This window comes from Carcharhinus amblyrhynchos, chromosome 21 (assembly GCF_965287045.1).
Source record: "Carcharhinus amblyrhynchos chromosome 21, sCarAmb.v2.hapA, whole genome shotgun sequence".
Classification (NCBI taxonomy): Eukaryota; Metazoa; Chordata; class Chondrichthyes; order Carcharhiniformes; family Carcharhinidae; genus Carcharhinus; species Carcharhinus amblyrhynchos.
This window is the reverse complement of record NC_137344.1, coordinates 24,405,730-24,432,398: the sequence shown is the minus strand read 5'-3', so window position 1 is coordinate 24,432,398 and position 26,669 is coordinate 24,405,730. Positions and strand designations below refer to the sequence as shown.

At 40.2% G+C, this 26,669-nt stretch overlaps 1 protein-coding gene across 2 annotated transcripts in view; it reads left to right on the top strand.

Annotated features, from left to right (window-relative positions):
* Positions 1 to 4,336: 4,336 nt before the first annotated feature.
* Positions 4,337 to 26,669, top strand: part of dus1l (dihydrouridine synthase 1-like (S. cerevisiae)) — a 60,994-nt gene continuing 38,661 nt past the window's right edge. Inside the window, exons 1-8 of one of the 2 annotated variants that reach the window (XM_080208849.1) lie at positions 4,337 to 4,453; positions 8,096 to 8,343; positions 9,683 to 9,791; positions 12,078 to 12,128; positions 13,659 to 13,771; positions 15,375 to 15,457; positions 17,207 to 17,310; positions 20,594 to 20,738. In XM_080208849.1, the coding sequence (XP_080064975.1) occupies positions 8,107 to 8,343; positions 9,683 to 9,791; positions 12,078 to 12,128; positions 13,659 to 13,771; positions 15,375 to 15,457; positions 17,207 to 17,310; positions 20,594 to 20,738 (842 nt within the window). In that variant the 5' untranslated portion in view covers positions 4,337 to 4,453; positions 8,096 to 8,106. The remainder of the gene's footprint in view (positions 4,454 to 8,095; positions 8,344 to 9,682; positions 9,792 to 12,077; positions 12,129 to 13,658; positions 13,772 to 15,374; positions 15,458 to 17,206; positions 17,311 to 20,593; positions 20,739 to 26,669) is intronic. The other variant, XM_080208848.1, reaches the window with a different exon arrangement.

The following is a 26,669-nucleotide window of genomic DNA, read 5'->3' as shown; positions in this document are numbered from 1 at the left end:
TATGGAGAATGATAGCTCTGGCCCAAAAGTTAAAATTCTAATTTGGAGCAAGGCCAATTTTGATGGTATCAGACAGGAACTTTCAAAAGTTAATTGGGGGAGTCTCTTGGCAGGCAAAGAGATGTCTGGTAAGTGGAAGGCTTTTCAAAATATATTAACCAGGGTTCAGGGTAAACACATTCCTCTTAGAGTGAAAGGCAGGATTGGTAGAAATAGGGAACTCTGGATGTCTCAGGATATTGATGCCCTGGTCAAGAAGAAGAACATAGAACATTACAGCGCAGAACAGGCCCTTCGGCCCATGATGTTGCGCCGACCAGTTAAAAAACAATGACCCTCTAACCTAAACCAATCCCTTTCCATCCATAAACCTATCCACGGATCTCTTAAACGCCCCCAAACTAGGCGCATTTACAACTGCAGCAGGCAGGGCATTCCAATCCCTCACCACCCTCTGGGTAAAGAACCTACCCCTAACATCGTCCTATAACTACCCCCCCTTAATTTAAAGCCATGCCCCCTCGTGCTAGCTTTCTCCATCCGAGGAAAAAGGCTATCACTGTCCACCCTATCTAAACCTCTAATCATCTTATATGTTTCAATAAGATCCCCTCTTAGCCGCCTTCTTTCTAACGAAAACAACCCCAAATCCCTCAGTCTCTCCTCATAGGACCTCCCCTCCATACCAGGCAACATCCTGGTAAACCTCCTCTGCACCCTCTCCAAAGCCTCCACATCCTTCCTATAATGTGGGGACCAGAACTGCACACAATACTCCAAGTGCAGCCGCACCAGAGTTGTGTACAGTTGCAACATGACGCTGCAACTCCTAAATTCAATCCCCCTACCAATAAACGCCAAGACACCGTATGCCTTCTTAACAACCTTATCTACTTGATTCCCAACTTTCAGGGATCTATGTACACATGCACCTAGATCCCTCTGTTCATCCACACTATTCAGAGTCCTCCCATTAGCCCTATACTCGACACATCGACACAAGAAGGAGGCACATGACATGCATAGGCAGCTGGGATCAAGTGGATCCCTTGAACAGTACAGAGGATGTAGGAGTAGAGTTAAGAGAGAAATCAGGAGGGCAAAAAAAAATGAGATTGCTTTGGCAGATAAGACAAAGGAGAATCCAAAGCGATTCTTCAAATACATAAAGGGCAAAAGAGAAACTAGGATGAGAGTAGGGCCTCTTAAGGAGCAACAAGGTCATCTATGTTCGGATCCACAAGAGATGGCTGAGATTCTATGTGAATATTTCTCATCAGGATTTACAAAAACATGGATGTTGGGGAAATAGACAGTAATGTCTTGAGGAGGGTACATATAACAAAAGGAGGTGCTGGAAGTCTTAAAGCACGTCAGAAAGTAAGCCATCATGCAAACCAGCCTCCCGTCCATTGAGTCTCTACACTTCCCACTGCCTCGGCAAAGTAGCCAGCATAATTAAGGACCCCATGCACCCCAGACATTCTTTCTTCCATCTTCTTCTTTGGGAAAAAGAAACAAAAGTCTGAAGTCACGTATCAACCGACTCAAGAACAGCTTCTTCCCTGTTGCTGTCAGACTTTTGAATAGACTTACTTTGCATTAAGTTGATCTTTCTGTACACCCTAGTTATGACTGTAACACTATATTCTGCACTCTCTCATTTCCTTCTCTATGAACGTAATGTTTTGTACAGCACACAAGAAACAATACTTTTACTGTATGTTAATACATAAAGACAATGATAAATCAGATCAAATCAAATATCGAGGTAAATAAAACCCTGGGACCTGATGAAGTGTATCCCAGGACATTGTGGGAGGCTAGGAAGGAAATTGCAGGTTCCTTAACAGAGATATTTGAATCATCAACAGCCACAGGTGAGGTGCCTGAAGATTGGAGGGTGGCAAATGTTGTGCCTTTGTTTAAAAAGGGCTGCAGGGAAAAGCCAGGAACTACAGGCCAGTGACCCTCACATCTGTAGTGGAAAAGTTGTAAGAAGGTATTCTGAGAGATAGGATTTACAGGCATTTAGAGAGACAAGAACTGATTAGAGACAGTCAGCATGGCTTTGAGTGGAAAATCATGTCTCACAAATTTGATTGAATTTTTTGAAGGGGTAACCAAGAAAGTCAATGAGAGCAGTGCAGTTGATGTTGACTACATGGGCTTTAGCAAGATCTTTGACAAGATACCGAATGGTAAGTTGTTGCATAAGGTTAAATCTCACAGGATCCAGGGTGAGGTAGCCAAATGGATGCAAAATTGGCCTGATGATGGAAGACAGAGGGTGGTTGTAGACAGTCGTTTTTCATACTGGAGGCTTGTGATCAATGGTGTGCCTCAGGGATTGGTCCTCTGTCCACGTTATTTGTTATTTACATTAATGATTTGGATGAGGATTTAGGAGGCATGGTTAGTAAGTTTGCAGCTGAAACCAAGATTGGTGGCACAACAGACAGTGAAGAAGGTTATCAAGGTTGCAGCAGGATCTTGATCAATTGGGTCAGTGGGCTGACGAACGGCAGATGGAGTTTAATTTAGATAAATGCGAGATGATGCATTTTGCTAGATCAAACCAGGGCAGAACTTATTCAGGTACTGGTAGGGCGTTGGGGGGAGTTTTAGAACAAAGAGATCTAGGGGTAAATGTTCATAGCTCCTTGAAAGTGGAATTACTTGGACAGAGTGGTGAAGAAAGCATTCAGCATGCTTTGTTTCGTTGGTCAGAACATTGAATACAGGAGATTGGACACCTTGTTGAAGTTGTACAAGACATTCGTAAGGCCACACTTGGAATTTTGCGTATAGTTCTGGTCACCCTCTTATAGAAAGGATATTATTAAACTTGAAAGAGTGCAGAAAAGATTTACTAGGATGCTACTGGGACTTGATGGTTTGAGTTATAAGGAGAGGCTGGGTAGACTGAGACATTTTTCTCTGGAGCATAGGAGGCTGAGGGGTGACCTTACTGAGGTCTTTAAACAGAGAGGCATAGATCAGCTAGATAGTCAATATCTTTTCCCTAAGGTAGGAGAGTCTAAAACTAGAGGGCATAGGTTTAAGGTGAGAGGGGAGAGATACAAAAGGATTCAATTTTTTCACACAGAGTGTGGTGAATCTCTGCAACATGCTGCCAGGGGTAGTAGTAGAGGGAGGTACAGTTTTGTCTTTTAAAAAGAGTTTAGACAGTTGCATGGGTAAGATGGTTATAGAGGGATATGGGCAAAATGTGGGCAATAGGGGCAAGCTTAGTGGTTTAAAAAAAGGGGTGACATGGACAAGTTGGGCCGAAGGTTGCTGTAAACCTCTATGACTCTGTGACTTCCATCCTCTGAGAACCATCCAGAATCTATAGAATTTTGAAAGATGATCATCAATGCACCCACCATCTCCATAGCAACTTCTTTCAACACTGGGATGCATAGTATGAGGTCCTGGCTGACTAAAAGCGGTTTGAACTCTACTCGTAATTATTGAAACAATTTGATAGTTTTTAAAAATTTTTACTGCTGTCAACACTGAGGGGAGCATTAGGAATTACATTCATGTTATGGTCTTGACATTTTGAACATTATTATGAAACAGCTTAATGGCTGTCTCCATAAGTGGGCAGCATCCACTTACAATAGGAAGTGCTGTATAGTGATGAATAACCCATGTCCAACAATGAACCTTGAATGCAATGAATTTCACACTGAAATTTATATAGTGCTACAATATTTTCAGTTCATTGAATGTCTGGTTCACAAGCTAAACTGGAACTAAAACAATAGTATTTACGCTCAAATAATACATTTAAGCAGACATATTCAGCGTATTGAATACTTTGGCAAATGTATTCCACAGAGTTTTCCCTTCCACTCCTGAGAAATTTTGATGAGAATGGGTTTAGGGACTATACTTGACTAAAGATAAAAGTCAATTAGAAAGTGGAAAATAGTATAATTCAATGTAGAATGAGATTTGACCCATGAGACAAAAGTTGACAAGACCACAGCATTCTATAGAGATCAAATGTGTATTGTTTTTGAAATGGGTTAGGATACATACAATATCCTACCACACTGATATGATGTTGTAGATAAAATGGGGACAACACTTTAAGAAAACAATTACCCAATAACGCTCTGACGGAGGGTCATCCAGACTCGAAACTCAATTTCTACACTAAATATTGAAAGGAGTCAGGAGGGAATGAAAATCTCAACTTTGTAAATGAGTGGTATTTTGTTGGTGACTTGGACAGTTCTGGCGCATGTTTCCCCCAAAGTCAAGTCCCCGGCAATTCCTTGCGCGGCCAGGGGCGGTGCTGTAGACGGCGGACTGAATTTGCTGACAGTGCTTTAGTTTCCAGTCGGAGCCGAGAAGTGGAGGGACTGGCCGGACGGTCAGTTTATCGGAGCGGACACGGAGCTAGAAACGGGCGAGCAGGGGAGGAACGGGGCGAGCGGTAAGAGGAGGCAGGGGACGGGAGCGAGAATCGCGGAGGAACACATTAATATCAGGCAGAATGGGAGGAAGGAAAAGCAGAGATGTGAAGGAGAGGGAGGGGTGAAGGAAGGAAGTCTGGCATTGAGATAGCGCCTTTCACAACCGCCCTAAAGCGCCTTATGGCCAATTGGGTACTTTATTAAAAAGTAAGAAGTACTGCCCCTGTTACAACGCAGGAAACATGGTAACCAATTTGTACAGACCAAGATTTCACAAGCACCAATTGATCACAACCAAGTGGTTGTTGGTGGGGAGGTTAATGTTAGTCAGACTGCTGGGAGAACTCTCCTGCTGGTGAAAAAGTGCCATGTGATCTCTACTTTCCACCTCTGAGACTCCAGACAGTGCTTCAAATTAACATCTCATCCGACATTGCAGCTCCCTCGGTACTGCACTGAAGTGTCAGCATAGCGTTTGTGCTCGAGACTCTGGAGTTTGAATGCACAACCTTCTGACTCAAAGAGCAAAGTGTCACCATTGAGAGGGAGAGAGATGGAAGAGGGAAGGGTCGTGAAAAGGAGAGATAACAAGAAAAAAATGGGAGAAAAGGGCATCGAGTTGCTGCAGAACAAATTTGTTCAGCTACACCCACTTTGGCTGGTAGTGACAGGCTTTCTGTTTCATTTCTTAAGTGAACGAAACTTTAACAGATAATCAGAGCACAAAAGAAAGCTGTATGCCCAAATTATTTAGTAAGCATGGGATATTTAGTTATGCAGTTTAATTCTGTTGGATAAAGGATGCCTGTACAAAATTAAACAATTTTTCCCCTAAAGACAGTTAAGAGGGAGGCTAAGATTTTCAAAATTAATTAATTTTGACAGGATAATTGGATGGTTTTCATTAGTTGGTGATCATCACTAAGACAAAAGGCGATTCAACAGAATTTTTACACAAGCTTAATAGAACATGGGAAGAATTTTTTATCCTATCTCACTAGTGAGGAAGAAACTAACATTTAAAATGGATTTGGTTAAGGAAAAACTTATAAGGGCAGCACGGTGGAGCAGTGGTTAGCATTGCTGCCCCATTGTGCCAGGGACCTGGGTTTGATTCAAGACTTGGCTCATTGCCTGTGTGGAGTTTGCACATTCTCCCTGTGTCTGTGTGAGTTTCCTCCGGGTGCCCAGCTTCCTCCCACAGTCTAAAGATGTGCAGGTTATTAGGTGGATTGGTCATGCTAAATTGCCTCTTAATGTCAGGATGACTAGTTAGGGTAAATGCATGGGAGTAGGACCTGGGTGAGACTGTGGTCAGTGCAGACTCGATGAGCTGAATAGCCTCCTTCTGAACTGTATGATTCTGTGACTGAGGTTCTGGTAATAGCTTCAGTGGAAGAGACATGATAGAAGGGATGACCTTAACACTGTAGTTTTGATCATATTTGGACTCAAATGTAAATGTTGCACACCAATGAACTTGTCTGAAGTGTGGCAAATGCTTGCACAACCAGTAAATACTTTGAATTTGAAAATGTGTAGATGTACCTGTGTTAAAAATTGCTTTTAGTGTGGTTAAATCAAAGATTATAAAAGAATTTCTGTTCAGAGCAGTTTGCATTGAGGAATGTAATGTATATAATCCATTCTAAAACAAAAATTACTTGTCAAAGTGGGGCAAATGCAAAACAAAACACTTACTATTAAAACATTTCCAAATGTTTCCAATTACTAAGAAAATCTATTGTGTAAAGTGCTTACTGCACTTACTTCAACAATTTAATAAAATATTACCATGTACTGGTTTTTATCCTAAAGAGCCTTAATATTTCTCAGTGAAGTTCATTTGGTTTTAACAATAGCAAGGAAAAACGGAATAAGCTGCCCTTATAAGTTTTTCCTTATCCAAATCCATTTTAAATATTAGTTTCTTCCTCAATAGTGAGATGTTCTTTGTGGCTGTTTCCAAACAGCACCCACAATGTCATATTGAACCTTCATGACAAATTTGAGCCATTTCTATCTACTTTTCAAATTCAGTGATTGTAGTTGGCAAAAACTAATTAAGGAATGGATTTTACAGCTTAGCTGACTTGGTAGCAGCCAGCAGGTTGGAACATAAGAAGTAGGAGCAGGAGTGGTCATTTGACCCCATGAACTTGTTCCACCATTCAACTAGATCATGTCTGATCTTCCATCTCAGTGCCATTTTCCCACACTATCCTCATTTCCCTTGAAGATGATGGGTTCATGCCCCACTCTAGGATTGAGCACATATCCAGGCTAGGCATATCTAACATATCACTTGCAGGCTGAATCTAACGGATGAATTCCTTTGATCCATCCTACTAACTCCAATGGACTCATCTTTGCTCACTTACACACACAGTTTCAGTATTGACCCTTTTAAATGTCCCAGCCAAAAGACAGTTAGGGTTTGCTCCATGATTGTCATGAATACCAATCAGGAACCTGTTTTGCTGATTCACCAGAAGTTTGAAGAGCTAAGCCTGAATCTTCCCTCTTTGAATGTTTTGTTGAAGATGGTGAGAGAAGTAAGAGAAAGGCAGGTGGTTTGAATTTTGTATGTGGGGATCTGTTGTGTTGGTGGGTTTGAAATTTTTTATAGGTGTGTTCACAGTGTATGAGGGGGTTTGATTTTATTGCCATTTCAAAAACAGCCCACTCTCTGATTTTTATCATGTGTACCTAGCTTTTGGATATCTCTGGTCTAGACAGGCATTTCAGTGCAGGATTCTGCACTGTTGAAGGTGCCAGATTTCAGATGAGACGTTAAGCTGAAGCCCTGTCTGCATCCTCAGGTAGATATAAAAGATCCCATGTCTTTCATTTGAAGAAGAATATCAGCTTCTGTTTTCATTCTTTCATGGGATGTAAGTGTCGCTGATAAGGCCAGCATATGCTGTCCGTTCCTAGTTGTCTTAAACTGAGTTCCTTATTAGGTTATTTCAGACGGCAGTCATGAGTCAACCATACTGTTGTGGGTCTGGAGTTGCATGTAGGCCAGGCCAATTAAGGACAGCAGATTGCCTTCCCTAAAGGACATTAGTGAACCAGATGACTTTTTACAACAGTCGATGATAGCTTCACGCTCACCATTATTGAGACTAGCTTTCAATTCCAGATTATTTATTGCATTTGAGCCGATGCCTTCAAGAGCATTAGGCCGGGCGCCGGGCCCCTGGCTTACTAGTCCAGTGACATTACCACTTAGCCACTGCCTGACTTTTGAAGGACTCTTTATCTGATTTCCCATTTGTGAGAGCTTGCAGCCATATTTGCCAACCATTTGATATTTCATGCAGCAATTAATTGTATGTGACATTTCTTTGAGGTATCCTGAGTTGTTAAATAAATGGATGCTCATGCTAAGAGAAAATAATGATTCTATTGTGCCTTGGGCTGAATGAGCTATGTGTAGGAAAGGTTTACTCCAATGTTATTCTGGTTATCTTGCATCAGATTTGGAGTAGTTTATTGTAACAAAAGGAGTCAAATTTCCAGCTAAGCATGAGCCATATTGGACTGTAATTGGACAGCCAGTTGCGATTAAGCAGCGCCTGTCGTAGTGGTCTGATATTTGTTACTGTTAAGATCTGTATTTAAGGTTTCTTTAAAAGCTTTGTTCTCCATTTTTACAGGCCAAGCCAAGATGCCTAAACTTGATGGGTTTGATTTTTGGAAGACCACGCTGAATAGTGCTCGATACGTGGTTGCACCAATGGTGGATCAGAGTGAGCTTGCATGGAGATTGTTGAGCCGTCGTCATGGTGCCCAGCTCTGTTACACTCCCATGCTTCACGCCCAGGTGTTTGTACGGGATGCAAACTATAGAAAGGAGAACTTATACAATGAGGTGAATGCAGAGGATCGACCACTAGTTGTTCAGGTAATGTGTCCAGGTCAGCTGTAGCAGGAATAAGGGCAAACTATCTCATTAGCACTTTGAGCCTAGGCAATGATTATGTTTCCATATATCCTTAAATTGTAATGTTTTATTTAATGATTTGAATTTAAGTATTTATATTTTGAGGATGGCATGGCAGCACAGTGGTTAGCATTGCTGCCTCACAGCTCCAGGGATCTGGGTTTGATTCTCGTCTTGGGTCACTGTCTGTGTGGAGTTTGCACGTTCTCTCCATGTCTGCGTGGGTTTACTCCAGAAGCTCCGGTTTCCTCCCACAGTCCAAAGATGTGCAGATTAGAGACATTGGCTATGCTACATTGCCCCTTAGTAGGATGTGTAGATAAGAGAGATTATTGAATCATAGCAGGATAAATATGTAGGATTATGGGGATAGGGCCTAGGTGAGATTATTATTGGTGCAGACTTGATGGGCCGAATGGCCTCCTGCACTGAGGTGTTTTTATGATAATTTGCAAGTCGAAAATGAGATGCAAAATATGCCAGAAAATGTAACATTGAAAGCCAGAAAATGCACCCAGTATTCAGACAAAAAAAGACTTTACTTTGTTATACCGCAATTATTTAACAACTTATATTGTAACCTAATTACGTCTTATGCCCTTTTTGCATTGAGCTAATTTTCATACATGTATTTACAAGATCTATTGTGATACTTCTATTTAGTATGCGTGTTTGATTCCTTACTCACATGCTAATTATTTTATGCTTTATCCATTTCAATCATTTGCTATCCAGTGCTACACCACATCACCTTTTTAATTTTGCCATTGAACACTAATGTTAAATGTAGTTTTAAAAAAACATTTTGGAGTTTAGTGTTAAACCCTGTTTGCAATGGCAATAATATCTTTGGAAAAAAGAACTCCAGGTTAAACAGTAGTATTTTTAAGTCCGTCTATGACGTCATACTTTTCAGAATGTTTTCCCCAGACACAGATAATAAACTTTCCTGTTCTGTAGTTTCAGGTCTTCTGAGCCCTGTCAGCAATTTTGATTCTCAGCAATTAGTTCAAGGCTAAGCAAACTTTTAAATGTCTTATGGAGTACTGCAAAGGGGAAGAATTCTCTGCTTTTGCAAATGGATTCAGATGGATCACTGGGGTACAGTAGGGCAGGGCAATTTGGGAAGGAGGAATGCGCTCCTGTAGTGGATCCCTGTTTTACATGTTGAATTCAGGTAAACCAATACCCCCAAGCACAATAACAGAAACTGACCACGGCATATTTTAGAGGTCTAAAGGTGGTCTCGTTATTTATTTTCATTGTACTCTAATTTCAGACTCACTTTTTTTTCTTCCAGTTCTGTGCGAATGATCCGGAAGTGTTTGTACAAGCCTGTCTCCTAGCTCAAGATTACTGCAATGCCATTGATCTGAACTTGGGCTGTCCACAGATGATTGCAAAACGAGGTATCAGAGTGCATTTCTGTTTTTTTTGAAGAGCTAACTTATACTAACGTAATGCAAACAGATACTAAATATCCAGGCAATGGAATCACCACGTCTGGTCAACATTGGATCCAGCACGTGACAAATTTCTAATTGAAATGACAGTAGTTTTGTACTTGTTTTATTCCCTGTCGAGCAGAAATGGTTACAGAGACTAGCAAAGTCTTCCAGTAAGGAATTTGAGTCATATATGGCAGAGGGAGAGGCCGTGTAGCTCATCTATTTCATGCTGGAATTAGCTCCCTTTACATTATAATGTTGAAGTTGAATCAACAAAAGCTGGAATGTGGAACAAAAAAGGGAATGTGCTTTGTTATGAGGTACTAATAACATATGAAGTAGTTTACTTAGCCTAAAATTGCATTTCAGTCTTTTGTAATTTGAATGCTGCAGTTGAGATTTATGTGCTAAAACAGCAGGTATATTGCAGCTCGTTTTAGAAAAATGCAAAGGTAGAATGGTTATGACTATGGCCTGAGTCCTAGCATTTTAATCTTGAAATGTTACGAATTCCCTGCTCTAGTAATATGAAAGATCTAATGGCCGGTGTCTGCATAAACATTGCTTTAGAATAATATCAATGCATAATTAGAGTTGATTATTAAGTAAGAAAGTGGTCTTGATTGTGATGTCCTGGGCGAATATAACATGTTGCACCACTTGTACAATGCCGAACATTTACAGTTTGAGTCAGGTGAGTTACTTCCATGCAGTGTATTAATATAGTAACAGCAGTGTCTTTTTCTTAACAAATCTAAGATAGTTCCACAATTAACTGAAGTTAAACTGACCATGTATTTTTCCAACTCTTTACGCACAGATCTAGCCCTGACATTGCAGCACCATCTAGTGTGCAATTATGATTGTGCAGTTTGTGGTGAAATTATACTTGCAAATGATCTTGCAAATCAAGAAAACAAATTAGTTTCAAATGTATTCATTCCAATATTTTAGTAGGCTTAAATAGTTCTGAATATCAAATTACGCACCCATGTGAGCAACTAAATGTTTACTTCCACTTTGGCAAGATGGTTATATAAAAGGTTGAAACTTTTTCAGAAGCACATTTTGAATGTTTGGATGCAAGTAGCCCAAGATAAAGATCACGGGACAACGTTTGGGATCTAATTGTTGTCTCGTGGCCATCCTATTTTTTTCATGCACATCTGACTTGAAATGTTATCAAACTGGAAATGCAAGCTCTTTTGATAAATGCAAGCAAACTTAATATTTGCAATCTATTGGCCTGTAACCAATGTTTGTTACATACGAGAGCGTGCAAAGGATAAGAAAATCAATTCTAGAATCCGGAAAGGTAAAATGAGACCTGTGAGACAAAGTGGTCTGAAGTTCACGCAGTTACAAAATTGATCACCACTAGATTTTAAACTTCTGATTGAGCTGTAGGAACAAGTGGCACTAAAAGATTGAGCCTTATATTTTCTATTCTTCATGTGCTTTCAAATTCCAATATCTTCCATAACTGACACCATGAAGGTCTATTTAAATGAGTATACTAAATTGGCTTCCCTATATCCACATTAAAGGATGAGTGTAAGGCAGTGTGTCAGCCAGGATCTTATTCTGGTTTAAGATGCATTTTGAACTAAATAGAGTTTAATTTGGGGGAATATTTGGAAATATTTTTGGTGTTGGGAATTGGTGAGTGACATGCTCAGATTTTCCATCCATTTATCTTATTCACATGGAATCCCTACAGTGCAGAAGGAGGCCATTCGGACCATCGAGTCTGCATCAACTCTGACAGAGTATCTTACTCAGGTTCACACCTCTGCCCTATCCCTAACCTCTCACATTTAATCCACCTAACTCGCACATCGTTCGACACTACAGGACAATTTAGCATTTCCAATCCACCTAACCAGCACATATTTAAACTGTAGAATGAAACTGGAGCACCCAGAGGAAACCCACACAGATACAGGAGAATGTGCAAAGTCCACACAGACAGCCACCCAAGGCTGGAATCGAACCCAGGTCCTTAGTGCTGTGAGGCAGCAATGCTAACCACTGTGCCACCCTTGTGCGGAAAACCTGCAGCTGCAATGAATTCTCTCCTCCATATGAGGGCTATAAGCCTTGCAGGGACCTTCTGAAAGTTCTGTCCCTTGAGCTTACCTCATTTTTGAAAACAGCAACCCTATTTTAACCAAGTGGAAATTACTTTGAGAATGTCCAAACTAACTATAATTAAACTTGATTTCCATGTGATTTATCTATTCACAGGGCACTATGGAGCATTTCTACAGGAAGAATGGGACTTACTACACAAAATGCGTGAGTGCTTAATTAGTTATTGCAACAAAACATTCTGCGTGGGATCTCTTCAATTTCTTGAAGCTGAATTATGAATGTTTTAGCAGTTGACATCAAGTGCTTTTGGTTCAAAATTCCATTCCAAGGGATACTTAATGTGGGTGCAAGGTGCTCACAAATGTTTCCTACCATATACTTGCCTCTTCTGTGTGGTGTACTGTAAAAAGAAAACGTAAAGGCAATTGAATGTGGGGAGGGAACTCTGTGAAGTTAAATTATCATATGTTTTGTATGGAGCTGATAAGATTCAAGCTTTTCACTTAAAGTATGCTTTTCTTAAATTCATTCATGGGAACGTGGGTGTAACTGGCATGAACTTCTCTTTTTGCCCATGAGAAGGTGATGGTGAGCTGTCTTCTTGAACCACTGCAATCTGTGTGGTGCCTGTACTACCAACAATGCTGTCAGCTGGGGGGTTCCAGGATTTCGTTTCAGCTTTATCCAGTAATCCAGAAATATGTACTGCATTGTCTAGCTTTTAAGCCATATAATTCTCATCCTGAGAGATAGAATTATTACGTGGCCTGGAAAGGAGGAGCAAAGAGAGGGAAGGAAGAAGGAAATGGAAACAGTACAGATAAAACAAAAGGTAGCATGTTAGCTGTCTTAGTAGCAAAACACATGAATCTGCTAATGTTTTGCAGAGTGGCAGAACTGTTTTACGGGTAGTAGCCATGGCACAGTTGATAGCATTGTTTCTTGTGAGCCCAAAGATTGTGGCTTGAGACTAAGAAGAAAAATCTGGGCTGACATTCCAGTGCATATTGAGGGAGTGCTGTGAGAGATGCTATCTCTTGGATGAGATAACAAACCAAGATTCCCTCTACTCTCCAAGGCAGCTGTGAAAGATCCCACCACAACATTTCAAAGAAGAGCAGGGAAATTATCCCCCTGGCCCTGACCAATATTTAAATCTCCATCATCCCAGTCCAAAGATGTGCAAGTTAGGTAGATTGTCCATGATAAAGAGGCGGGGTTATAGGGATAAGGCAGGGAAAAGAGCCTGGATAAAATAATCTATTAGAAAGTTTGTGCAGCCTCGTTAGGCTGAATGGCCACCTTCTGCACTATAGGGATTCTATGATCATCACAAAAAGTGGATTATCTGGTCATTATCACATTGCTATTTATGAAAGCTTTTTGTGTGTAAATTAGCTGATATATTTTCTACATGACACGTAGTGATTATACTGCAAAAAGTACTAAACTGGCGATAAAGTCTTAAGAAACCTTGAGATCATGTAAGATGTTACATAAATGCAAGTCTTTATTTTATCTCCATGTGACACGTTCCTGATTTTAGCAGGGAACTTGGGAAATGAGTTCAGTAAAAACAGATACATCAGCAGAAAAAGAGAACCAAAGTGGCATGTGCCACCCTGGTGCATTTAGCATTTCAAATAAGTTAATTACTTATTTCCAAAAATGAAGCTAGATGTTGGACAAAAGAAATTTGCATTTATTCTGTTTTAATTTACACTCTTTTCACAGTTTCTGAGGCACATAAGAGAATCTCTGTTCCCATCACGTGCAAAATCCGGGTTTTTCCAGAAGTGAGTAAAACTGTGCAATATGCAAAGATGCTGGAGAAAGCAGGTTGCCAGGTAAATAAAAACATTTCTATTCTGCTTTCCAATAACTCTGATTGCGGGGGATGTTTTAATTCTGTGAATATTGAGTCACCAGAATGCCTTCAGCGGTCATATTTGAATTGTAATTCTGAAGGTGTCACCTTGGCTCAATGAATTGTGCTCTCACCTGACCCAGAAAGTTTGGTTTCAAATACGGTTTAGGTGAGAAGCTAATGCACTTTATGAAATGTTTAATGAAGTATGTACTTATTTTTCCTGCAAAACAATATTTCCAATGATCAATTTTAGCACTGTTGCTCCCTAGCCTTCCATTTGATGTGGAAACCCTGGTGTTGGATTGGGGTGGGTCCAGTAAGAAGTCTCACAACATCAGGTTAAAAATCCAACAGATTTATTTGGAATCATGAGTTTCAGAGTGCTGCCCTTTCATGAGGTGAGTGACATCTTGAGATCACTCACCTGAGGAAAGAGCAGTGCTCGGAAAGTTCGTGATTCAAAATAAATCTGTTGGACTTTAATCTGGTGTTGTGAGACTTCCTACTGTAGCCTTTGTTTTGATTGTGCTGCAGTAGTGTGGCACAACACAAAGCTGTCAATTACCTAATAATGAACTTAATAATCAAATAAACAAAATAATCAAATTGGAACATAGCAGTAACTTAGATTTTTTTCTAAGTTTTCTCTAAGTTTGCAAAGAAAATCAAAATTTGGACAGTTGAGTTAAACAAAAATCTGAGATCAGAATATTTCTTCACTCAATTGGTGGCTTGGTGAAATAAATATCAGAATTGAGGACCCTACCCTGTTCTTATTTGATTTACGTATACCTGATTATTTATTTTAACTCTGCAGATGACTGGAGGTAGCTTTTTAATCAGCGTGTTCCTTGTAAGCAATGCCCACAGCAACCATTGCACTTCAAAACTACTTTTTGAAGCACTGAGTTGTCTCAATGTTAAAAGGCATTTTGTAAATACAAAGTTAGTTTTTAAATGTAACTGGGATACAGATATTTTGAACTTGGGAGAATTAAAATTAGCTCAGAAGTTCTGCGGCCCATGTTACTTTAGGAGAAAATACCTGAAAGTGAAAGCTGGCACACTGGAGTGCAGTGTCCAATTACCGTATTGCCTGAATTGGTTTAGGGAAATGTTTGCATACTTGCCCTAGGGACTGTTAAAACAGCACAAAAATGATTAAAGTTGGGCTTTTGTTTTGGTTTTTAAGAGCCCTTAAACATTACATTTGCATTGTCTCAGGAGCTGCAGTAAAACATTTGCCTTCATTTTTAAACCTGATAAGATCCATAACAGACTCATAAATTATTTCCAACTATCTTAGGAATTCTGTTCCTTTTGTAAGTATGAATGGGGCCAAGGCAAATGAAAAACATTTTCTTTTTTAGCAAACTGATACTCAAATGCAATGAATCCTATTACAACCAGTGGATCTGCACAGTCTTTCAAGATAAATGCTTGCCCAGGCTCATTACAGTTGAATTCATTATGTGACACAGAAAAAAAATTATATTGCTTGCCACACAACTGCTGTTGACTTTAGGGCTTCCCAAATGTTATTGCTTTTAAATATGTATACAAGCAATAATCTGTTTCAGCTATTAACTGTTCATGGTCGTACCAAGGAACAAAAAGGACCTCTGACGGGTGTAGCTGACTGGGAACACATAAAAGCCGTGAGGTGAGAAGTTAATACTATTGCACGCACTACAGAATAATAGGCGACAAGTGAAACATTGGTCTAAGTAGTGTCAACAGTTACAATTTTCTCATCAGCAATGAGTGGAAGAACTCACTGATAGGAGTGGAATCTGGACTTTTTTGTGGCACTATTAAAGTCCTGCAAGTAAAATAAAAAGCAATTTTGTTCGACTTCACGTGAACATAAGCAAAAGAATAACAATTTCAATCTTGTAAAAATAATGATTTTTGGATTTTTTTGTACTGTGCGCACACCTTTAATATCATCTTTAGGTGTCCATTGCTATTAGTTGGCAATGGTTACATATTTTAATTTTTTTATGGTGCTACCTACCCCATGCAAATCACACCTTCAGGAAGGAAGAACAACTCCAGGGTCAACTGCAAGAGCAGTGACGATCACTTTTAATCTATTCTCATTCATCCAGTACCCTTCATTTTCCCTTACTCCGTCTCCCCATTAGAAAGTAACCTTGAGCTGATTGTAACTTATAAATGTTTACCCAAACCCTGTGAAGCAGACCAATCTTTAGCATGTGGGATTCTGTCAGTGTCCGATCCCATTCTAACAACACCTTGAGCTCTTTCACCAATAGTGCATGCGCTTTAATTGTTCATTTCTATCGTCTTACTGACATTCCCTTCACAGCATGTGTAATTTTGTAGATGTTATTGCAGCTCTTTCGATCCTAATGGTATTGAAACATGATGGACATGCCAAAGCTCATCAGGTATCACTGCCATCTATCATTTAGTCCTTAAAGCATCAAGCCATATAAATACTGATTGGAAATCTATTCACAAACTTTGGGACCTGGAACCCACCAGAGCTCCACAGTTTTATCTTATTGTTCCCTTTATCATTGTACGTTGTTTTATACAAGTGATATACTATATCAACATATATATTGGAGAGCATTTAGAGAAGGAAGGAAATCTGCTGTCCTTACCTGGTCTGAACCACATGTGACTCCAGGTACACAGCAATGTGGTTGACTTTTAAATGATCCTTGAAAGGCCTAGCATCCCATGAATGAATAGAAAAAAAAATTCAAAGATGAAATTTGCAAACCTGAAATAAAAACAGAAAAGACTGGAAATAGTCAGCAGGTCTGGCAATGAGTGGCGAGAAAAATGACCTGAAATGCTTTCCTCTCCACAGATGCCACCTGATCTGTTGAGTATTTTCAACATTTTTGTGTTTAATTCAGATTTCACTGTCCATGGTTTTTTTGTTGATTTTTGAAAGCCTGAAACTTATAATGTTGATAAAGACCATTTGAACAGGGAAAGAACATAATATATTAAAAAAAAAGCTGAGGTTATATTAATACATGTAAAATGTAGGAGCAGAATTTGGACTGGGAGCATAGAACTAGAGGTCACAGGTCTGACAATTAATTATCCTCAAGCAAAACTGGAGATTAGAAGGTATTTTTCTTACCAGAGCAATGGATTTGTACAATAAGCTCCCAGTAAAAGCATTTCATTCTGTCAGTTTAATCCTTCATCAAAGATATATTTTCTTACATTATACTGCATAGGAGTGTTTTCTAAGACAACACTACAGTAATACTTTTGACAATAACATTTTGATCTTAACATCAAATTTCACAAATGAAGATCAATATAGACACTATAATTGATCTATTTATTTACACAAATAATTAATTACAATTGTAATAACTGATGATTTCCTAGAATAAATGAAATATGCTGTTCAATGCAGGAAAGAAGTGAACATCCCTGTTTTTGCAAATGGTAACATCCAGTATCTGAGTGACGTAGAACGATGCATTCGGGAAACAGATGTGCAAGGTGTAATGAGTGCAGGTATGTCTCCAATGCAAATTTTCTTGAGCTGGTTTCTATTAACCCACTGAATTTTACTTTACATTTTTTTTTCCAAAACATGACAATATATATAATGGATCAGCATGCATTTCCTAATGACTAAACCTTATTCCTCATTGGCAACTTTTCCATTATAATTTGCTATGTCTATGTTTATAAAGGAAATTGACTGTAAACTTGTCATGCCGAAATTCTGCCATTGTGTCATCGTTTACCTTGAAGCAACTCAATCTTGTATTTCCAAACTCAGGCTGCACAACAGGGAACCTTTAATAAAAAACAGAAAATGCTGGATAAACTCAGCAGGTTTGGCAGGATCTGTGGAAATAAACAGAGCTAATGTTTTGAGTCTAAATGATCCTTCTATAGTACTGTAGAAAAGGAATGAAATAGTTTGAAACTTTGTTGACTGACCAACAACTTCAGATTGCCGTAAGTTTTGCTAATTAACAATAAAAACGTATAAATCAAAGAATAAGATAAGGGAAGACTATAACTTTCTTTTATAAAGTGTTTAAATTATCTCTGCAGTCTGATCCAATAATTTCCCCAATCTCTTACCCCATTTCACTGAACAATGGCATTTTCCATGTGTAATACCATAAACATTGTTACATGTTTTGAAGAAGGAGAAAAGCACATTCAACTTGGCTAATCCACCTAATCTTCACATCTTGGGACACGAAGGGACAACTTAACATGGCCAATCCGCCCAGTCTTTGGTGTGGGAGGAAACCAGAGCACCCAGAGGAAACCCACGCAGGCATAGGGAGAATGTCCAAACTCTACACTTAAGTCATCCAAGGCTGCACAGTCCACTTCTGCACCCACCAGCCTTTTCGGTTCTTCTGGGGTTGCCCACCCCAGCTTCTAATCTAGTGAAATCAAGTGAGGAAAAATGCTTGCATTGTAGCAACAGCTACAGAGTTCACTCAGCTGTTGTCAGTAAATAAAGACCAAACAGGGAGCAACGTTTGCAGTGCATACTTAAATCCTGGTTGCTACTCCATAAAGATCACGCAAAAATAAAGCACATTTATAATTTTATTGAGACCCTTTTACAGAAGAGCATACATTATTGCAAAATAGTAGTGAATTTCATACTGTTTGGTGTTTCACCATCACGCAAAAGATAGTCAACAATGCATCACACATTGTTGACTGTCTTTTGTGTATTTCATGCATTGTTCTGCCATTTAGTCATTTGTGGTTCAGTGGAGGGAATTTTATTAAGTATGTCCTCCTGTGGGTCTGAAATGTGAATAAAATGTACACAGAGCAGCAACTTCTAGGTGAGTCGTGGACTTGCCTTTTCTTAATCCAAGTTCTGATTAAGATGCACTTTTGATTTTCGTGTGGAACACTTACCACCAATTAAGTTAAAACAGAACCTAGCTGCTAATTGATTATAAATAAATAAACATGTTACAGGTATTTGCCGCAAAATATAAAAAGAAAATAAAAATAAGGTTTCAATGAAACAAATTGTTGTGCTAAGTTAGTGCGAATTTAGAAAAAATACAGAGGAAAATAATGCAGTTATTCAGAAATTTTGGACTCATTTGTTTTGATAGTGCTGTCATAGATAGGAAACCACCACTTCAATTTGATCTCGCTGAGAATGACATTATGAAAGTTAGGCTGGCTTTTCTCATCAATGGCCCAAAAGTGCAATGCAAATGTTAAAAGTTTTCGAATGTTTGTTCAAGATCTTTCTCTTGCACTCACTTTGATTATTACAGGACATTTGGTGTTGCAGTCTGAACATTGTACGAAAGAAAAATAAGTAAATAACCTGGAAGACAAATGGAGTCTTTATTTTTACCTTAGTGACTGGAATAATTTAATGCTGGCAAGGGAGCACTGAAACATGTTGTATATAACATATAAATGAGGTCCAGCTGCTAAGTTTGGTAGCTTAAAATCATGTAAACCATTGCAGTTTTAAGCTTCACATGAGTGTTAAGCTGGTCTTTGGGAAGCGTTTACCATTCACAGATCAACTTTGTAGAGGATCTGTTCCATTTTTAGGATGGATAATGAAAATCCAAAGAGTCAGAAAAAAGATCGCTCAAGTCCTTATTATTTTACCAGCCAGATGTAAAGTTTAAATAGAAGTAGGAATGAAATAGAAATTAGGAAAAATAATGTGCAGATACTGCCAACAGAAGTCAAGTGGTTACTTTGTATTAGTCTGAGCCAATTGTGGGAAATAACTTGCACTTATTTGATTTCAGGATGAAACTGCCACTCACTACAATCACTGGGCCTCTACAATAATTAGCAGGAGAGACCTGAGTTACTGAAGCTATTTCTATTGGAATAGTGATGTCTTTTAAATTTTATGGAATTTTATAGAGTGATAGGGAAAGACAATTCATTCTAGTTGGGTAATTGGTGAAAATGAGTTATCAATTTAAAATTGTCAAGCATGAATGAGGTTCAGAGAAGTTTAGGCTGAGAATGTGAAGAATGAAACACTTTGCCTCACTGAGTGAACTTGAGATCATTGGTCTCAAGAATAAATCAAATCCATAAATGCCTTTGCATATTCTTAATACAAGTAGTGTTGATTCCCAGGCTGCCGCATCCCTGTGTTTTCATAGTGAGGGTAAGCACTGAATGAGTGTAAGTTTTCGATCAGTATTCTGAGCAGAATCGTTAAAGATAGTTTGTGCTTTGTAGGTGTTAAGTAACAGCTTGCACACAATTTTTACTTATAAAACAGTACACATGACGTGGTTCTATGTAAATTACAGAGTGCAAGCTGGCTGTAAATGTGTTGACTTGTGCCAGAAATTACGCTAGCATTTTAAGATGTCACAATCTCTCATGCAACACATGGTTCTGAAAAATGAGTTAATCTGTGCAAACCTCTCAGCAAGTTTATCCATTGAGTAGCCGACCTGTGCAGATCAGAAAGGTCCCAGGATTGATCCTCACTCGCAGTTGACTTCAGCAGGAGCAGTGATTGGTGACCATCCAGTTGATAACTCTGATTAGGGAGGAAAATTGGTCTTGAAGATTAAAAAAAAAGTTCTGTTTATGATGTTGCTGTCAGGTGAAGTCAAGGCAAAGCTCGTTAAATGACAATCGCTAGCACCATGTACTTGATGGCTTGATAACTGCATCACAATAAGAACTTGGTGACTTCACGAGATTGATGGAGCGGGAGAAAATTGAAGTGGAAGATATAGGTATAAAAGATGTGATTAGTTAAATAATGTAATTTTAAAACTCTTTTTCTTCCTTTTGCTGACAGAAGGGAATCTACATAATCCAGCTCTTTTTGAAGGTCGTAAACCACCAGTGTGGGAGATGGCAGAAGAGTATTTGGAGATTGTCAACCAATACCCTTGTCCACTTTCATTTGTCAGAGCTCATCTTTTCAAACTCTGGCATCACACGTAAGTAAATTAACAAATTTTCTGCAATGTTGTCTTATTTGACATTGTCGTTGTGATAAATCATTTCGCAGTGAGCAATCGAGATAATTCCAAGCTTTGTTTACTTTGCACTCGGTCTTCCTGATCGAAAATGTATTAAGTTGGAAGTTCAGTTCAAAGTCAACCAGGATGCTAAGAAAGTGGTCTACCTGGTTCATCCTAAATCAGCATCAGGGCAAGACTGGATTCAGTGGTAAGGTATAATGTTTGTAGTAGACAAAAAGGCAGCTTCGATCTTCCCAATATTCAGCTGGAAGCTGTAGTGGCTCATCCAAGACTGGATGTTGAATAAGCAAGAAAATGATAGGCATGGTGGCACAGTGGTTAACACTGCTGCCTTAGCGCCAGGCTCCCAATTTCAATTCCCAGCTTGGGTCACTGTAGGTGTTAAGTAACAGCTTGCACACAATTTTTACTTCTGCACGTTCCTCCGTATCTTTATGTGTTTCCTTCCACAATCCAAAAGACGTGCTGGCCGTTCTAAGTACTCCATCCGTGTACCGGAACAGGCATCGGAGTGTGGTGACCAGGGGATTTTCACAGTAACTTCATTGCGGTGTTAATGTAAGCCTCCTTGTGACACTAATAAAAAAAAAACGAGATAGTGGAAAGATCAAATGTGTGGTAACAAGATGCAACTACATGTCATCAGTGTGGCAACTGACCTCAGCCTTGGATTATGTTATTTAAAGGTAGCATTTACATGATGAAAGAAGTGGCAAGGATGAATATGAGAGGGTCTCTGGAAGTGACTGTGAAGAGGGTTTAAAAAAAAGTAGTATTGCTGTAGATGCCCTGGATGTAATCAGATTGGTAAAATGGAAACAAGTGCTTTCTCACAGAATTGGACAATGGAGGTGATGCTTTGGGGAAAGATTGTGTGATCTATCAAAAGACAAACTAACTATAAACCATATTCATAATCATTGGTTAAGAAAAAGTAGAAATAATTTGCATTTTTGTAGTGCCTTATGTGAGCACAGATATCTCCAAGCACTTCGCACCAATGGAATGCTTTTAAAGATTAATAACGTTTCTGCCTTCGGGAAAAGATGCAATCTGTTAGCACAGTGAGCAAACAGCAATAAGTAAATCACCAAGTAAGCTGTTTTAATGACATTAGTTGAAGGATAAATGTTGGCCTAGCCACCAGGGAAAAAAATTGCCCTGCTCTTCTTCAAGTAGTGTGATGTGATCTTTTATGTTCACCTGAAAGGAGGGATAATTGTAAAATAGATGTTTGATAGTCTCATCTGAAAGATATCACCTCCAATATTCTGGCAGCCCTTCATCGCAGCAGTGAAATATCATCCTGCATTATGTTCAGATTTTAGAGTAGGATTTGAAGATTATTCAGAAGGGAGAGTGTGGTCATGGAGTCAAGATTGACACATTTCAAAATAAATTGGATCCAGAAATCTGGAGGATATGAAGTTTGCAATCAAAGTCAATGAAAATCATGGGGAAAACCCCACTGGTGTCATACCTAGCACAAGGGAAGATAGTTCTAGCTATTGGAGGTCAATCATCTCAGTCCCAGGAGTTCCTAGTGTCCCAGGTCCAGCCCTTCCTTCCATGGAATTCTCCCATGCCCCCATCGGTGGGTGCAATGGTGGGCCAGGGAAGAATTTGGCTGTCCAAAAATTCGCTCTACGTCGAATGTCCTGTGGGATCTTCCGCTGGTGCTTGCCATGGTGGATCAGGAAGGCAGCATGAAAATGATTTGTATTCTGCTAATGGGTTGCAGATGAAGGCCGAGCCCCACACGCCTAGTTCTCTGTAATGCCAGTGGGAAAACACAGCAATCCAAAACGCGTCTGGAACAATGTGGTACACAAAAGTCTAAACTTGCCTGAGCAGTGCCTGGGATGTCTCGAGTTTGGATGGAAGCCATCAGCAACCCTGCATCCCAGAAGACCGCAGCAATGAGAGAGGAGAATCTTTCAGGTGGATCGTCCAGATTCAATATCATCAAGTAGGTCCATCTTTGAGCCTCAGACTGTTCCTGGAGATTTTCCTTTTCAGGATGTTCATCTTCTTTCCTCAACAATGGGACAGTGATGTTGGGTGTCTTTTAAGTATGGCACTAGATTTGATTGCGGGATGTGTGCCATCATGCCTACCCCACCACAGAATATGGCGCTAAATCTCTCTCTGTCTGTCTCTGTCTCTCTCTCTCTCTCTCTCTCTCTCCCCCCCCCTCCATCCCTCTCCCCCTCCTTCCCCCCCTCCTTCCCCCCCTTGTCCATATGCAGCAAGATCTGGACAATATTCAGGCTCGGATTGATGTGTGATGCAATAGTTATTTGTCACTTAAGTGCCATGCAGTAACCATTTTCGACATGGGAGAATCAAACTATCTCCATGGATTTTCAATGGCAGTACCATTGCTGAATCCTCCATGGGGGTTACCATTGAGCAGAAACTAGAGATAGATAGGTTCTTGATTGATAAGGGGATCAAAGGTTATGGGAAAAAGGCAAAAGAATGGAATTGAGAAACTTATCAGTCATGACTGATTGGCAGAGCAGACTTAATAGGCCAAATGGCCTGATTCTGTTCCTATGTCTTATGGTCTTATGATCTAACTGAACTGGACCAGTCATATAATTACTGTCACTATAAAGCAGGTCAGAGATTAGGAACTTATTGATGAATAACTCACGTTCTGTATCCCAAAGCCTGTCTACAATCTAGTAAGACACAAGGCAATAGTGTGAGAGAATACTCTTCACTTGCTTGGATGAATGCAGCTCCAATAGCACTCAAGAACCTTGACACCAATCAGGACAAAGCAGTCTGCTTGATTGGCACCCAATCCACCACCTTAAACTTCACTCCCTTCACCACTGACACACAGTGCAAATAGTGTATATCATCTATCAGATACACTTCAGCAATTCAACAAAGCTCCTTCAACAGCACCTTCCAAACTTGCAACCTCTACCAGATGCAAGGGAAGTTCCCCTCCAAGCCACATGCCACCCTGACTTAGACCTCAAAGTCATTCTTCATTGTCATTGGGTCAAAATCCTGGAACTCCCTTTCTAAAAGCACTGAGTGTTCCAACACCAGATGGATTGCTGCATTTCAAGGGGTGGCTCACCTCTGTCTTCTCCAAGGCAATTGGGGATGGGGAACAGATGCTGGCCCAGCCAGCAATGCCCACATCTCGTGAGAGAATAAAGGGCAAATGCCAAAACAGGAGGAAGTAACAAGGAAGTTGATAAAGGAGAACCAGTGGGTGTGATTTATTTCAATTTCCAGAAGGCCTTTGACAAGGTGCTGCATGGGAGACTGTTAAATAAGTTAAGTGCCCCTGGTGTTAAAGGTAAGATCCTGGCGTGGATAGAGGATTGGCAAAAGGCAGAGAGTGGGGATTAAGAGTCTTTTTCAAGATGGCGGCCGGTAACTAGTGGCGTGCCTCAGGTTGGTGCTGGGACCACAACTTTTCACAATATACATTAACAATCTGGAAGAAGGAACTTAAGGCACTGATGTTAAGTTTGCAGATGATACAAAGATTTGTAGAGGGATAGGTAACATTGAGGAAGCAAGGGGAACTGCAGAAGGACTTGGACAGGTTAGGAGAGTGGGCAAAGAAGTGGCAGATGGGATACAGTGTGGAAAAGTGTGAGGTTATGCACTTTGGAAGGAGGACTGGGGGCGTAAACTATTTTCTAAATGGGGAAATGCTTAGGAAATTAGAAGCACAAGGGGACTTGGGAGTCCTCGTTCAAAATTCTCTTAAGGTTAACATGGAGTTCAGTTGTCAGTTAGGAAGGCAAATGCAATGTTAGCATTCATGTTGAGAGTGCTGGAATATGAGAGCAGGGATGTACTTGAGGCTGTATAAGGCTCCATTTGGACCCCATTTGGAGTGTTATGAGCAGTTTATGCCCCATATCTAAGGAAGGATGTGCTGACCTTGGAAAGGGTCCAGAGGAGGGTACAGAGAGCTTGTCATATGAGAAACAGTTGAGAACCCTGGGTCTGTATTCACTGGAGTTCAGAAAGATGAGGGGGGATCTTGTAGAAAAATTTCAGGATACTGCAAGGCTTGCATAGAATGGACATGGAGAGGATGTTTCCTTTACATAAGAACATAAGAAATAGGAGCAGGAGTAGGCCATCTAGCCCTTTGAGCCTGCCCCGCCATTCAATAAGATCATGGCTGATCTGTCGCTGCTCAGTTCCACTTTCCCGCTTTCTCCCCATAACCCTTAATCCCCTCTCTTATCAAAAACCCATCAACCCGCGTCTTAAAAATATTTAGCGAGGCAACCTCCACCGCTTCAACGGGCAGAGAATTCCAGAGATTTACCACCCTTTGAGTGAAGAAGTTCCTCCTCAACTCCGTTCTAAACCGCCCCCCTTTTATCTTGAGGCTGTGCCCCCTAGTCCTACTGTCTTTTTTGAGCGGGAAGAGTCTCTCCACCTCTATCCTATCCATCCCATTCATCATCTTATACGTCTCAATGAGATCTTCCCTCATTCTTCTAAACTCTAACGAGTACAAGCCCAGTTTATTCAGCCTCTCCTCATAGCTCAACCCCCTCAACTCTGGTATCAGCCTAGTAAACCTCCTCTGCACTCCCTCCAAGGCCAAAATATCTTTGCGCAGGTGCGGCGCCCAAAACTGCACACAGTACTCCAGCTGCGGCCTCACCAATGCCCTATTAAGAAAAACTAGAACCAGAAGGCACAATCTCAGACTAAGAGGAGGAATTTCTTCAGCCAGAGAGTGGTGAATCTGTGGAACACTCTGCTGCAAAAGGCTGTGGAAGCCAGGTCATTGAATGTCTTTAAGACAGAGATAGATAGGTTCTTGATTAATAAGGGGATCAGGGGTTATGGGGAAAAAGCAGGAGGATGGCGATGAGAAAAATATCAGCCATGATTGAATGGCAGAGCAGACTTAATGGGTTGGGTGGCCTAATTCTGCTCCTATGTCTTATGGTCTTTTAAAGAAGTTCAACTCATCAAGACAGGCAGGTAACATGTTGAACACATCCTTGGGCACCGGCATACTTTGCACTGTTCAAAGCACCTTCCTTACTAATAGCAATTACCTACTTTCAGACTTGAAACACCTTCCTCCACTTCAGCAAGTTGATACCTCCGCGTGTCTTTCTTCAGTTTCTCATGCACATTCTTCTCAACTGCTTCCTCCCTTCACTTGTCATAACTTTTTGCAGGAGAAGTGGGACTAGTTGAATTGTTTTTGCAAAGAACTGACAGACAAGTCAATGACTGCCTGTGCTGTAACCATTCTACGAGAAGTTACCAGAAGAAGGAAGCCACCAAAGAGGGCTTGCCTGCGTTTAAATTCCTCAAGCCTAATGAAGAGAGGTCAATGAACTCTGATCTTGCGATGAGAGATGACAAAGTTGATGGCATATTGCCAACACCTGGCTGGAAAACTGCATTCAACAGTTTCAGCTACCTACGGTCAGAAAATCAAAATTAAATTCAGCCTTGGGCAGCCGAAGATGGGGCTCTAGGATTAGACTCATCAGCCACGCAAGGACCCACAGAAACCATGTCCAGTAACATGGAGTTTCTTAGGTGGACAATCATACTCGTTTGCAATTGATCACTGATGAAGAAAGATGTCTGAGCATTTCCGTAGTATTCCTGTAAAGCAGCATATGAACACAACTTTCCATCATCATCTGTCTTAACTATACAGAGGTAATGTTCACCCATTCTTAGTTTCACACCATTCTTTACTGTAGGTCGGTCACAGCAACAAGGGGGCAGAAGATCACAAATAGGAAATCGATGATGTTAAAGAATGAATGGAAATAAAATCTCTTCCTTGTTGATTGCAGGATAATGAGGATGGTGAGAACCAGATTACACTGGAGACCCTGGAGCATAATCCTATAT